The sequence below is a fragment of the Episyrphus balteatus genome, chromosome 1 (assembly GCF_945859705.1).
Source record: "Episyrphus balteatus chromosome 1, idEpiBalt1.1, whole genome shotgun sequence".
Taxonomy (NCBI): domain Eukaryota; kingdom Metazoa; phylum Arthropoda; class Insecta; order Diptera; family Syrphidae; genus Episyrphus; species Episyrphus balteatus.
In genome coordinates this window covers 93,980,814-93,995,114 of record NC_079134.1, presented here as the reverse complement: position 1 = coordinate 93,995,114, position 14,301 = coordinate 93,980,814, and the positions used below count along the sequence as shown (strand labels likewise).

Genomic DNA, 14,301 nt, shown 5'->3' with positions numbered 1-14,301 from the left:
TTACAAGATATATTGAAAAAACCAAAAAAAGGGGCTTTTGCACCCTTATCTTCAATTTCCACCCTCTCATTTAATGGCACTCCGCGATTTTATCTTCTCTTATAACCCATTGAACGATTCCTGCAATTAAAACCCGTGAACGTCTTAGTTCCTTTCTGAATGACATAAATCAATAGCCTAGGAGAAAAACAAAAATTCTGGGGATGCGATACATTTTTCCTCCAATCTCAAAAACTAAAATACTTTTAAGCATTTGGTTTTTTGTTTTCGACTAGAAATTTATAAGACCTTTGAATTATGTAAAAAAATTGTACCCTTTATTTAAAAAAATAGAAAAAAAAATAAACTTGAAGAAAAAAAAATTTTTTTTTCTAAAATGATGTTTTTGAAATTAAATTTCTCAGAACATATTTGCTCAACCAACTTAAGTTAAAGACTTAGTTCAAGAACAATATTATAGCTTTCGAAAAATATATACAAAATCAAAATGTCTTTTTTCGATGTTTTTTAACAATTTTTTCCCCATTCTAAGTCAAAATGCCCTCCCGTGTATACAAAAATGCTTATAACTCAAAAAAGGGATCAGGTACGATTTTGAAGTTTACATATTTAGAATCCTGAAATCAGTCCGAACAATCCTGCATCATTACTTTTGGGGTCCATTTTTCTGAAACCTGCCACGTCTTCATGATCACCTACAATAACGTGCTATACCTTTTGGATTTACAAAAAAAACCTCGTTTTTTACAAAAAAATTTTAATATGGCCATTTTCCGACACAGTTTTTGAAAAATTAATTTTCAAAATCAAAATTTTGAAAAAAAAATTTCAAACTAATGTTTTTCAAAATTTCATGTAATTAAGTACTACTTAAGTTTTTTAAATTCGATGCTCTTATTTGTTTTTGAATAAAAACAGAAAACCGCATCCAAAAACCTCTTGTCATTTTTCGAGAAATTACCAAAAAACCAAAACTATTTTGTCATTTTTTGTTTTTACGTGGCTGGATCATGGGGGTTGGGAGTGCTCGCCGCAAATGGATTCTTGCAGTAAGGGCCTTAACTCAATAAAATCGCAATTTTTGAATGAAAATTGAAAAATAAATAATAATGTACATGTTTTTCGAATCAAAAAAACTGAGTAAAACAATAAAAACTCAAAAAACTCCATATATTGACCTTTAAGGTTTTTTATTTTTTTCAAGTGACTTGTGAACCCTCTAAAATTTCTTTGATCGATCTGAAACTATTTTGCCGTTATTTAAGTTCCAAATGGCACCCATCCTGACTATGTATATCAAAAAATAAGCCAACCTTGTTTTTCACTCCACCCTTATGAAGGTACCTACATATATATGTGATGGGCCTCCTCCGCCAAAGTGTTTTTCGAGTATACAGTGTTATAATCCTGTTTACCCAGCAAAATTTTAATTTCACTTAAATTTCGATCATTCGAGTTAGAGGCAACTTATCACAGTATTTTTATACATAACTATTTTTCATAACTCTTGAATCTTTCGTTGTAGTTTTTTATTTTACAATCAAAAATTCAAATTGATTCTTCTTCTTGTTTTAAATCTTTTTGATATTTTTGTAGTTTAGATTTTAAAGAAAAAACATTTGCAATGTTATCGGTGATTCAAATAAAATCAAATAAAAACTTGGGTTAAATCGAGCATAAAACATACATTGCAACCATAAACGAATAAATTCTCCGAAAACAAGACCTATTTAAGTATCGTTTATTTATTGACGATTATTGATTTACAGAAAGCAACAAAAAAAAAATATTTGGGATGCGAACTTAGATCTCATACTCCGCTGGAGGCAACCACTAAGTCATATAGACTGACACGACTTCTAAGAATATGAAAACTTCTACACCCAAAAAAAAGGGTTGTCGAAATTGACCCGACAGCCAAATGTTGTCAATTTGACAACAAAATATTGTCAGCTTGATCACCAAATTGTAAAAATTACAGCACCTGTTGTGAATTTTACAATTTTGCGATCGAATTCACAACCATGTAGTAATTTTAACGATTTGGTGATCAGATTGACAACATTTTGTTTTCAAATTGACGGTTTTTGGTTTTTCCGTTTTTTTTTTTCTTTCGGTTAAACCGAGTCAAAAAACCGGTTTTTGAAAAAAACGGTTTTGGTTTTTTTTTTTTGCTTGATTTGACAAAAAAAAAATTAATCTATTTTGTTTAAGGGTTTTCAGTTTTTTGCCTCGCTCGTTCTTTTTTGTTCGATATTTTTTTCAGCCGGTTTTTTTTGGTTTTTCGGTTTGTTTGAAGTAAAAAAAACCGAAACCAGTTTAAACCGGCCGATTTTTTCCATCCCTAACAGGTACGATTCAAAATATTTGTTTTAAATTATCAAACTGTGAAATGATTATCGTTTTGTCGTATATCATTTTTAAAATTATGGAATGACCCTCCCTTGTTTGGAAAATTGATTGTGTAGTTAAAAAAATCAACCTTTCACTAGTCTGTATTCGTACCGCTCCCGTGGCTTAATAAACATGAAATTACTGATTGCTGATTGAACTAACATTTCTTGTGAATGGAACTATTTTTTACATATATTGTCTTGTCTGATTTTGGGGTTAGCAAATTTATTTTTTTTGTTTTTATTATATAGTAAGCTTAAAATATTTTTTTACTTATTATTTTTTTTTTAATTTATTTTGGGTTTTTTGTTCTTTTTTTATATTGATTTCGGCTCTTCCAAAGGTGATGCTTTTTCAATGAAAACATATCAAAGTAGCACTAGCTTAGCGACTTCACCAGCTGTCAGCAATTATTCTTTGTATAGCAATGGTAACGTAATCATCAAAACCTGCTCTGAAAGTGAAGGCGAAGAAAGTGAAGAGAACACTCGACTTTAATTTTTTTTTAATACAATTTAAAAATATATTCATAGGTATAGATGAAAAAAATATTTACTATCTTACATAAATCCATATTTTTGTATTATTATATTGTTATATTGATTCTTGTAGAAAAAATGTGTTATTCCACTTTTAGAATAACCGACACTCTTTGAAACTTAGAAAATAATATTAAATAAGATGCCAAAAAATTGTGTACACAACACTTGCTTAAAAATTAAACTGAATCAAATAAAAATTCCTCAAAATAAAAAAAATTAATTATTTATATTTTATAATGTTTCTGTCATTCTGCCGTTTACTTAAAATTCCCATAGTTGAGTTTCATTATTGTCAAATATAATATAACATTGCATTTATACCTACATTAGAAATTCATTATTTAGGTGCATTGAACTATAAGATCTTGTAAATGTTAAACTTTTTGTATGTTTTTTTTTTTAATATAGTAAACAAAACCAGTGTAATAGAAAACTAGTTTAACCACAGTTAAGTTTAAAAGCATTTTTTGAGTAGAAAATTTATTTGTAGAAAATAATGTTAATTTATTGTTATAGTACATAATTATATAAATATTTGTATTAATTAAATACTTTTTTCCTAAAAATTTATAAGTTTTTTGAAATAAAATTTATTTTTTGTTTGTTCTAAAAAATGATTTGTCCTTGCACACTTAGTTTTTAGCCAAATCAATTAAGGATTTGACTTCTTACTTTTAAAGTATACCTACTCGTAACTCAAATTTTAATGATTCATTTTGTAAAATGGGTATTATACTTTATACAGGCTGATTCAGGAGCAATGTTGGGTCGAGACAAGAAAAAAATCGTATGGAAGGGGGGTCTTTTCCCTTCGTTTAACGGGGAGGGGGAATTAAAAAAAAACATTGACTAAATTTGTTTGTATTAAAAATCAACGGTTACACCTACAATAACGTGCTATACCTTTTTGTACAAAAATTTTAAGAAAAGCCATTTTATGGCACAGTTTTTGAAAAAAATTTTTTAAAATCAAAATTTGAAAAAAAAACTAATTTTTTTCAAAATTTTATTCGATTAAGTACTAATTTTGTTTTTAAAATTCGATGCTCTTATTTATTTTAAAACAAAAATAGAAATCTGGACTCAAAAATATTTTGTCATTTTCGAGAAATTGACAAAAAACAAGAACTACTTTTTTCTAAAAAACCTCCTTATTTTCTGTTTTTACGTGGCTGCATTTGTTGATAAATTAATTTATGAAACAGTAACCATATTGCAATTATTTTTTAAACATTCAGACTTAAATAAGGATGCAGTATTGGATTAACGCTGAATTGATCAATTTTTTTCATTGATAACTCGTGAAAACTTTCCTGGAAATTTTTCTTACTATGTCTGGGGTGCTCGCCACTCATGGATTCTAGCTTTGAGGGTCTTAAGGCAATAAAATAAATAAGATCATCGAATTTTAAAAAACTAAATTAGTACTTAATTAAATAAAATTGTGAACCGTTGATTTTTAATAGTTTTGTTTCGAAAATAATTCAATTTTTTTTTAAATTGCCCCTCCTTGCTAAACGAAGGGGGAATAGACCCCCCTCCCATACGGTTTTTTTCTTGTCTCGACCTAACCTACACGCTCTAGCTTTTTGGTACATTACTCCTGAATCAAATATATATATAAATTTTCAGTCTAAGTTCTTTGAGATTTTAAGGAGCAATCAAACAAAAAAAAGAAGCTAATAGCTCCAACACATTACTCAAACAAAAAACATGATGAATGAAAATGATCAAGAAACAAAAATGTACCAATTAGGCCATGTCGTCGCCCTAGTATTGGAGTGCCATATACGCCAAATTGCATATTTTGAGCTAGGTATGTAGTCTTATGTTTTCGAAGTTGCTCTTTTCAAATCTGCTATCCGTTTTTTTCTATCTTTTTTCGTTGCCTAGATATTCGCTATTGTTTTGACAAAAACAAGAAATTTTGGCCTTACGTCAAATTTTTCATGCAATGTAAGAAAATTTTGAGAATAGTTTTGACGTACGTGTATATGAATAAAAGAAACTTCTGATTTTCATGGCGTATAACGGCAAACTCATTTTGGACAAAAATTTAAATATTTTGAAAACTAATCGAATTGCAGATGTCCAATAACATGTATATAAAAGACACATTTTAATTATATATCATACTAAAATATTAAAAAAATACCAGCGGTTAGTTCTTTCGCAATTATCTTCCGAACTTTTAAATGCGATTTCCCAAAAATGTAAAAATGGCGTATACGGCACTTCAATACTAGGGCGACGATGTGTGAATTGCGTTAAATAGTTAACTCCATGTAAAATTTATGACATTATTGAGGTGAATAAAAAAATTTCAGCTACCATTAAACTCCTTTTTAATAATAAAAAAAAAAAAAAAAAACAAAACAAAACCATCTGCAAAAAAAATTTGACCAGGTCCCAGAGCCCATTAAATTTTTAGCAGCTGAAAATTTTGTATTCACCTCAATAGTGTCAAAAATTTTACACGGGGTTAACTATTTAACGCAATTCACACACGGGTTTACACCAAAATATTTGGTGTATTTTAAGCGCTTTCGTTTTACATCGAAATTAATTTTATTCGATCGGAAACGATTATATCTTCAATTTGATTAATTCGCACGGTTGTTTATTTTCTGGTCAAAAATATATCTGCAGCAGCGGTGTGACTTGCGTGTTACACTTGTCATCGCATACATATACATGCAGGGTGTCCCGGAATGAGATAAGGGCATTTTGGGGGATGATTCTTTAAGAAAAGCCATTTTATGGCACAGTTTTTGAAAAAAAATTTTTAAAATCAAAATTTGAAAAAAAAACTAATTTTTTTCAAAATTTTATTCGATTAAGTACTAATTTTGTTTTTAAAATTCGATGCTCTTATTTATTTTAAAACAAAAATAGAAATCTGGACTCAAAAATATTTTGTCATTTTCGAGAAATTGACAAAAAACAAGAACTACTTTTTTCTAAAAAACCTCCTTATTTTCTGTTTTTACGTGGCTGCATTTGTTGATAAATTAATTTATGAAACAGTAACCATATTGCAATTATTTTTTAAACATTCAGACTTAAATAAGGATGCAGTATTGGATTAACGCTGAATTGATCAATTTTTTTCATTGATAACTCGTGAAAACTTTCCTGGAAATTTTTCTTACTATGTCTGGGGTGCTCGCCACTCATGGATTCTAGGCAATAAAATAAATAAGATCATCGAATTTTAAAAAACTAAATTAGTACTTAATTAAATAAAATTGTGAACCGTTGATTTTTAATAGTTTTGTTTCGAAAATAATTCAATTTTTTTTTAAATTGCCCCTCCTTGCTAAACGAAGGGGGAATAGACCCCCCTCCCATACGGTTTTTTTCTTGTCTCGACCTAACCTACACGCTCTAGCTTTTTGGTACATTACTCCTGAATCAAATATATATATAAATTTTCAGTCTAAGTTCTTTGAGATTTTAAGGAGCAATCAAACAAAAAAAAGAAGCTAATAGCTCCAACACATTACTCAAACAAAAAACATGATGTATGAAAATGATCAAGAAACAAAAATGTACCAATTAGGCCATGTCGTCGCCCTAGTATTGGAGTGCCATATACGCCAAATTGCATATTTTGAGCTAGGTATGTAGTCTTATGTTTTCGAAGTTGCTCTTTTCAAATCCGCTATCCGTTTTTTTCTATCTTTTTTCGTTGCCTAGATATTCGCTATTGTTTTGACAAAAACAAGAAATTTTGGCCTTACGTCAAATTTTTCATGGAATGTAAGAAAGTTTTGAGAATAGTTTTGACGTACGTTATGTTTTTTTTTGACGTACGTGTATATGAATAAAAGAAACTTCTGATTTTCATGGCGTATACGGCAAACGACGATGTGTGAATTGCGTTAAATAGTTAACTCCATGTAAAATTTATGACATTATTGAGGTGAATAAAAAAATTTCAGCTACCATTAAACTCGTTTTTAATAATAAAAAAAAAAAAAAAAAAACAAAACCATCTGCAAAAAAAATTTGACCAGGTCCCAGAGCCCATTAAATTTTTAGCAGCTGAAAATTTTGTATTCACCTCAATAGTGTCAAAAATTTTACACGGGGTTAACTATTTAACGCAATTCACACACGGGTTTACACCAAAATATTTGGTGTATTTTAAGCGCTTTCGTTTTACATCGAAATTAATTTTATTCGATCGGAAACGATTATATCTTCAATTTGATTAATTCGCACGGTTGTTTATTTTCTGGTCAAAAATATATCTGCAGCAGCGGTGTGACTTGCGTGTTACACTTGTCATCGCATACATATACATGCAGGGTGTCCCGGAATGAGATAAGGGCATTTTGGGGGATGATTCTTGGGTATTTTCTAAGAAAAAAATTGTTCTACAGTAACTCTCTATCTGCAAAGTTTATACCCTTATATCATTTTAATGTTAATTTCTCCATTAATACTTATGATCGAAACTTCATTAGTTTCATTATTAAAAATTTATTAAAATATTTTAATATCTTTTTTAATTGCACAGATATTAATTTTTAAAGGTATTCATTTTTTAAAGGTATAATTTTTGACTTTGGGGCTAAACGTAGTGTTTTATATGTTTATTCTTATGAAGAAAACAATAATGAACAAAAAGTTATTAACTAGTTTGCCAGAAAACTCCTAGATTTTATGATATTTAGGAAAACCTGTGTACCTATGTATGCAAGTAGTTGTGATTAAGTCAAAAATAGGTAAGACTTAAAAATGTTTTTTGTATTTTAAGTTTATTTCTATTTAAGACCTAATAGTACAGGTAAAATGAAACTTGGCAAAAAGTTTGCTTTTGGGATAAGAACCAAGAATAAAAAAAGTCTTTAAAAAAAATTTGGGTGGAAGGGTGTTTTTTCGCGGTCAAAAGGGAGGGGTGAACCTCAAAAATAAAATGAAAAAAATTGTTTGTGAAATATCATCATATGATAAATGTTTTTAAGTTATTTTTTGATGCTGAATCTAATGGCATAAAAATAAAGTCAATTGCTTTAAGAAAAGTTATTGCCGATTAAAAACAAGGGTGTTTGGTTTTTCAAATATAACCAAAACTCATGTAAAAAACATGCTACACTGATGAAATTCGGGATGAAGGTTTAAGATAAAGTAGGGACAAAGGGTTCATAAAGTTTTTAAAAATATTTTTGGTGAAAGGGTGTTCTTTTGATGGGGTGAGTTATGTGTAAGAAAGGTATCATAACAGCTGACTTATATTTTATTAATTTTTAAAACTTGGTGAAAAAGTTTTGTTTGATATAAGAATTAAGAATCTATAAAGTGCACAAAACTATCTTGAGTGAAAGGGTGTTTTTTTGTATGAAACGATGAAGTTCCGAATTAGTACCACAAAAACTGGGAAAAAATTGTTACAAGAGTGAAAATTGGTAAAAATGTTTCATTTATAACAGAAACCAAGAACACAAATACAGAAAATCCGCGATAAGTCCGATAAAATCAATGGTATAAAAGGTACCCATACGAAATTCATTAAATATGGACAAACTACAATGGGAATTACGAATAAATGAAATCTATAATTTTTTTTCATGTGATAGGATGTTTTTTTCAGGTGTAGAGAAAATATGGGTATATTTGAAAAAGTGCGGAATACTAGATTAATATTAGTGGCACCCTATTGAAATTTAGCAACTATATTACTTTTAAGATAAGAAACAAGAATCTAAAGTTTCTATAAAACATCATAGTTAAAAGGGTGTTTTTTGAGTGAAAACAAAAATGATGGGTCACCCTAATGAAATTTATTAAAAACATTGAATTTAGGATAGAAAGCAAGAATAAAGAGTATAAAAAAAATAAGTGAAAGGGTGTTTTTTTTCCGAAGAGACAGTAAAATCTGTAGTTGGTTCCAAAAGATATAATATATTATCTTTTCAAACATTTTATATAAAATTTATAAAATATGTTATTTAAATGTAAAAAATTATTAAAATTTTATTTTTTCGACATGTGTTTGCGTAAGAAGTATTTTGTTTTTGCTGGTTGGATAAATTACGGTTATCTTTTTACGGTTATCCTTAAATATAATTATAATTTACCGTTGTTTTAGAAACCCGTTTCTCTTCTCTCGAGGTTTACACATATATTTCGCAAAAACATAGTGTATTTTACCGCGGAATATTTTAACGGTTCGAGTTCAATTTATTTTTATTTAACGGATTTTGGACTTAAATTTTTTTTTTAAATGCCGGGCGATGATAAATTTACTGGTGGCGCCGGTGGTGGAAACAACGGTGTTACACCACCTGTTCCCCCAATTCCAGCCGCTACTGATCCGGTCCAACAAACTTCTTGTTCATTAATTTCAGCGATCCAACCTAACCTTAGCCGTACCAGCTTTGACATCGCACAAAGCATGAATTTTGGTGGTCATTGTCCGCCCGGCACCCACTTGGAGGGTTCGATCGAGGATTTTTTCCGGGCTCGAAAACATCTAACACATTAGAAAAAATTCACATTCCAATAAATGACGTCGAAATATGGTGTGAAACTTCGACTGGAAAGACTCGTCCGTATATGTCTGAAATTTGTCGACGAACAATTTTTTACAATCATCACAAACTTTCACATCCAGGTTCAAAGGCAATGCGTAAAATAATTACGGCAAAATACTTTTGCCCTAAAACGAACAGTGATGTAAATAGATCAAAAAAAGTTGTATTTCCTGTCAAAAGTCAAAAATCTCAAGGCACACTTCGTCACAGAACGGAAATTTTCCAGTTCCAGAAGGTCGATTTTCTCAAATCCATTCGGATCTCGTTGGTCCATTACCACCATCTCGAAATTTCACTTATTTGCTTAGCATCAAAGACCGATTTTCTTCTTGGCCTGAGGCCATTCCGCTGAAAAAATATGAACGCTTCCACTGTTGTTTCTGCTTTTGTTCAAAACTGGGTTTCAAGATTTGGAGTATCTCAAGCGATCACGACTGATCAAGGAACTCAATTTGAGTCAAGTCTTTTAAAACAAATCTCAGAAACACATGGAACAAAACGAATCTGAACAACGGCATACCATACTCAAGCGAAAAATTGTTGTGTGATACTAATCTCTTGAGTAAGATGATTTTCAAAATGTTGAAGTCTTAGAACATGAACGAAAATTAAATGTTAAAAAAATTGTTGGTATTCAAACAAACTATTTTACCATATTTTGGGGATGTGGTCATATTTTTAGCGAACGCTATGCTGGATTAGGATTATTTTGATTCGTTGGATAATATTAGTTGAGCTGTACCCTGTACTTTGCCCATAATCTCGTAAAGGCCATAACTACACAATTTTCAATTTAGATTTTTTTTTGCATCTTTGGAGTTAGGGCATTACTCTGATTTATCCTCATTTGTTTTTTTAGCCTTGGTCTTCAAATACATCAGAAAATTCAAAATGTACTTTTGATTTTTTTTTTCATTTTTATATGCAAATTGGGATATTAGATTTACTGTCTGATCAAATTTGGTGAATTTTGTTTGCTTACAGAATATAATAGACCGAGAGCCCACAGTAAATTTTGGGAGTGGAGGTATAACCAAATAGCCCGGGAGCCAGCGTCATTATTCAATGTTAGAGATGCTAACACTTGAATTATTTTTTTATCTGTAGTAATATAGCAAAGTTAATCAACAAAATCGATGCCTGCCACCTCAATAGTGTTGTATAAAGTAGAACTAAAAGGTATAAACTTTATATAATACTAATACCACAACTATAGCTAATACTTTCTATCATCTTTATATATTAACAAACACACATGCACTGCAATCATTCATCAACATTGTATTAATAGTTATTAAGTTTATTTGAAGTCAGTCTTATACTTGAAGTCTTTTAATAAAGTTCTCTTTTATATTTAAGTTAAAATACTTAAAAGTCTTTTATTTGAAACACACACATGGTGTCAGGTGTGTGTCACTAAGTCTTAAAAAAAAAAAGTATAAACGCAATTCATGCCGCCCAAAAATGAAGAAGTGCCCCCAGCAATGACAACTGTGTCATCAGCAATGACACCTGTATCATCGGTGTCACAACTAAACCTAAAAAGCACAAATTTGCCAGCCGTGTGGAAGCACTGGCTCAGTCTATTTAAAATCTATTTACGTGCTTCTAGTCTCGAGGAGCAAACAGATAGCAGAAAAGTAGCATTGTTACTTCATTACATGGGTCCTGATTCACTGCATATATTCAATTCTTTCAATGAAGATCTGGATAAAATCACATACGATGCCCTTGTGAAAAAACTGGATGCTTACTTTCTTCCAAAGGTGAACATTGTAATGGAAAGATATTCATTTTTTTCCAGGCGGCAAGGTCCAGACGAATCCATAGATGAATTTGTCACTTCGCTAAAAAAACTTAAGTCTGACATGCGACTTTGGAAGCATACGTGAGGACTTGGTACGCGACATATTCGTTTGTGGACTTCACAACAAGTTTTCTCATCTAAAAGAAAAACTTCTCAATGAAGAAAAAATCAGTTTGGAAAAAGCAGTCCTAATATCCAGAAGCATGGAGCTCAACAAAGAGCACGTCCAACAATTGCAAGCCCAGCAAACAAGCAGTTTCATCGGTGCTTTGCATAGGCAAAACAACAACTCGTCATCAGAAACCCATCGTCATCCTCATCATCGTCAATTTTCGAAGCCAGCTCGTCAGCCATACAAAACCAATACGTCATCGTCGTCATCACCACAGTCTCATATAAAATCGTCTTCAAATCGTCAAAACTATTCCCGCTACTCACGCCACAGCCAACAACAAACCGTTCCAAAAAACTATCATCAGCAGAGTTCACAGTACACTTCATCGAACGGTAAGAATTTGTGTAAAAATTGTGGACAGGTTCACAAATACACATGTCGAGCTATCGGTGTAACTTGCTATAGGTGTAGAGGTAAAGATCATTTTTCGAAAATGTGCCCAAGAAATATTCAAGTCCGCAACATCGAATTTATGCCTGATGTGTCTGATACAGAATCAGTCTTGTCATCATTGTTTATTGGCGTTCTACAACAGCAGAACGAGAACCAGCAACGTCATCATAATTCTCATCATCAGATCCAGAATCAACCACGTTATCAACATGACGAAGATGAGCCCCAGTGGCATGTGTCTTTGCAGATAAACAACTGCAACATTTCCTGTCAACTTGACACAGGAGCTCAAGGTAATGTCATGTCTGCCAATCAACTACAAACACTTGGATTATCTAGTAATTATATTAAATCAAGTAATCAAAATTTAATAACGTTTAGTGGTGAAAAAATTTATTCATTAGGATATTGCATGCTAGATTGTACTTATAAAAATATAGTTTATAAATCAAATTTATTATTGTAGAAATTGATTGCAAGTGTCTTATAGGTGTTAAAACGTGTCTTGAAATGAAATTAATTAAGAAAAATGATGAATTTAATCTAAATGTCAATGCAATGTGTTCTAAAAATGAAAATGATATTCACAATTTGCGCAATTTTATAAAAGATTTTAAAGATGTTTTTGAGGGTTTAGGTTGTTTAAAAGAAAAGTGCCATTTTAAAGTTAAATGTGATGTCGCGTTAAAGTCGGATTTTAAAAAAGAGCTCGAAAGATTAGAACGATTAAATGTAATAAAAGAAGTCAAAGAGCCTACTCCGTGGGTTAACTCTATTGTCTTGGTTAAAAAACCCAATGGGAATTAACGTTTTTGTCTTGATCCGCGTAATTTAAACAAGGCGATTCTTCGCCCACATTTTCAATTTCCAAACGTGGAAGATTTTAAAGCTCATTTGAGTGGTTCAAAATATTTTTCCGTTTTAGATGCAAACTCGGGCTTTTGGATGATTCAGCTAGATGAAGAATCTTCAATGTTGTGCACTTTTCATACGCCTTTCGGTCGTCGTCGTTTTTTGCGCCTACCTTTTGGAATAAATGCAGCGCCGGAAATTTTTCATTGTGAAATGGTCAAACAGTTCAGTGATATTCCAAACCTAGAAATATATATAGATGATTTTTTGATTCATGCAAAGACCAAAGAACAGCATGACAAAATATTAAAGTTAGTTTTACTTAGAGCCAGGGATATAGGTTTAAAATTTAATCCTACAAAGTCGAAATTTTGTCAAACTGAAGTAACTTTTATCGGTCATTTATTTAGTCATGATGGTGTTCGTCCCGATCCATCCAAAGTTGAAGCGATTTGTGCTATACCCAGGACAAAGTCCAAGACGGAGTTACAACGTTTCCTGGGTATGGTGAATTATTTAGGTACATTCGTAAAGGGCATGTCTACTCAAAATGTAAATTTGCGTAATCTGTTAAAGAAAGATGTAGAATGGCATTGGTCCGATGACCATGAAAAAGAGTTTCAAAAACTGAAAGAGTTGATTTCCAACACACCAGTCCTAACTTATTTCGATGTCAATAAACCATTGACACTTTCAGTTGACGCGTCACAGAGTGCAGTTGGAGCTGTAATTTCTCATGATGGAAATCCTATTGCGTACGCCTCAGCTACACTAACATCGTCTCAACAAAACTACGCTCAAATCGAGAAAGAGCTTTTCGCGATTTTATTTGGATGTACAAAATTCCACGCTTTTGCTTTTGGCAAGTCAGTGTTAGTTGAGACGGACCATAAGCCCTTGGTTCCTCTTTTCGAAAAGGCATTATATAAAGTCCCAGCACGGTTACAGCGATTTATGCTAAGACTCTTAGCATATGATTTAAAAGTTATTTTTAAACCTGGAAAGTACATGTATGTCGCCGACACATTGTCTCATGCTGCAATGCCAAACGCAACTCTAACGGAATTTGACAAAGACATTAGTCTTCATTGCAATTTAGTTCTTTCTTCTCGTCCATTATCAATGTCAAAGTCAAAATATGAAGAAAATCAAAAAGAAACGAAAGAGGATAATGTAATGCCAAACAACAAATCCAAAATTAATGAATTGTTAATGCCATATTATAATATTCGAAATGAATTCGAAGTAATAGATTCGCTATTGTACAAGGCAAATCGCCTAGTGATTCCTTCAAAAATGCGCCATAATATTTTAATGCTTTTGCATGAAGGACACATGGGTATAGAAAGATGTAGAAATCTAGCCAAACAATCAATTTACTGGCCAAATATTGACCAAGACATTTTAAACGTCATAAAAAATTGTGACGTATGTATTCGCCACCGCTCGAAAAACCAAAAAGAACCAATTCAATTTCATAATGTTGTATCTATTCCATGGTTCAAAATCGGTATGGATTTATTTGAATTCAATAAATGTATGTATTTATTGGTCGTCGATTTTTTCTCAAAATATATTGAGATTGCACAATTAAAT

At 31.2% G+C, this 14,301-nt stretch overlaps 1 protein-coding gene across 5 annotated transcripts in view; it reads left to right on the top strand.

The window, feature by feature from the left end:
- The window catches only part of LOC129906432 (USP6 N-terminal-like protein), a 442,462-nt gene that overhangs the window by 193,609 nt on the left and 234,552 nt on the right, over window positions 1-14,301 (top strand). The window contains exon 7 of one of the 5 annotated variants that reach the window (XM_055982209.1): window positions 10,463-10,963. The exons of 3 other annotated variants lie outside the window; for them this stretch is intronic. In XM_055982209.1, coding sequence (XP_055838184.1) covers window positions 10,463-10,566 — 104 coding nt within the window. In that variant the 3' untranslated portion in view covers window positions 10,567-10,963. Of the gene's footprint in view, window positions 1-2,737; window positions 3,304-10,462; window positions 10,964-14,301 lie in introns of those variants that run through there. One more of the 5 variants, XM_055982208.1, reaches the window with a different exon arrangement.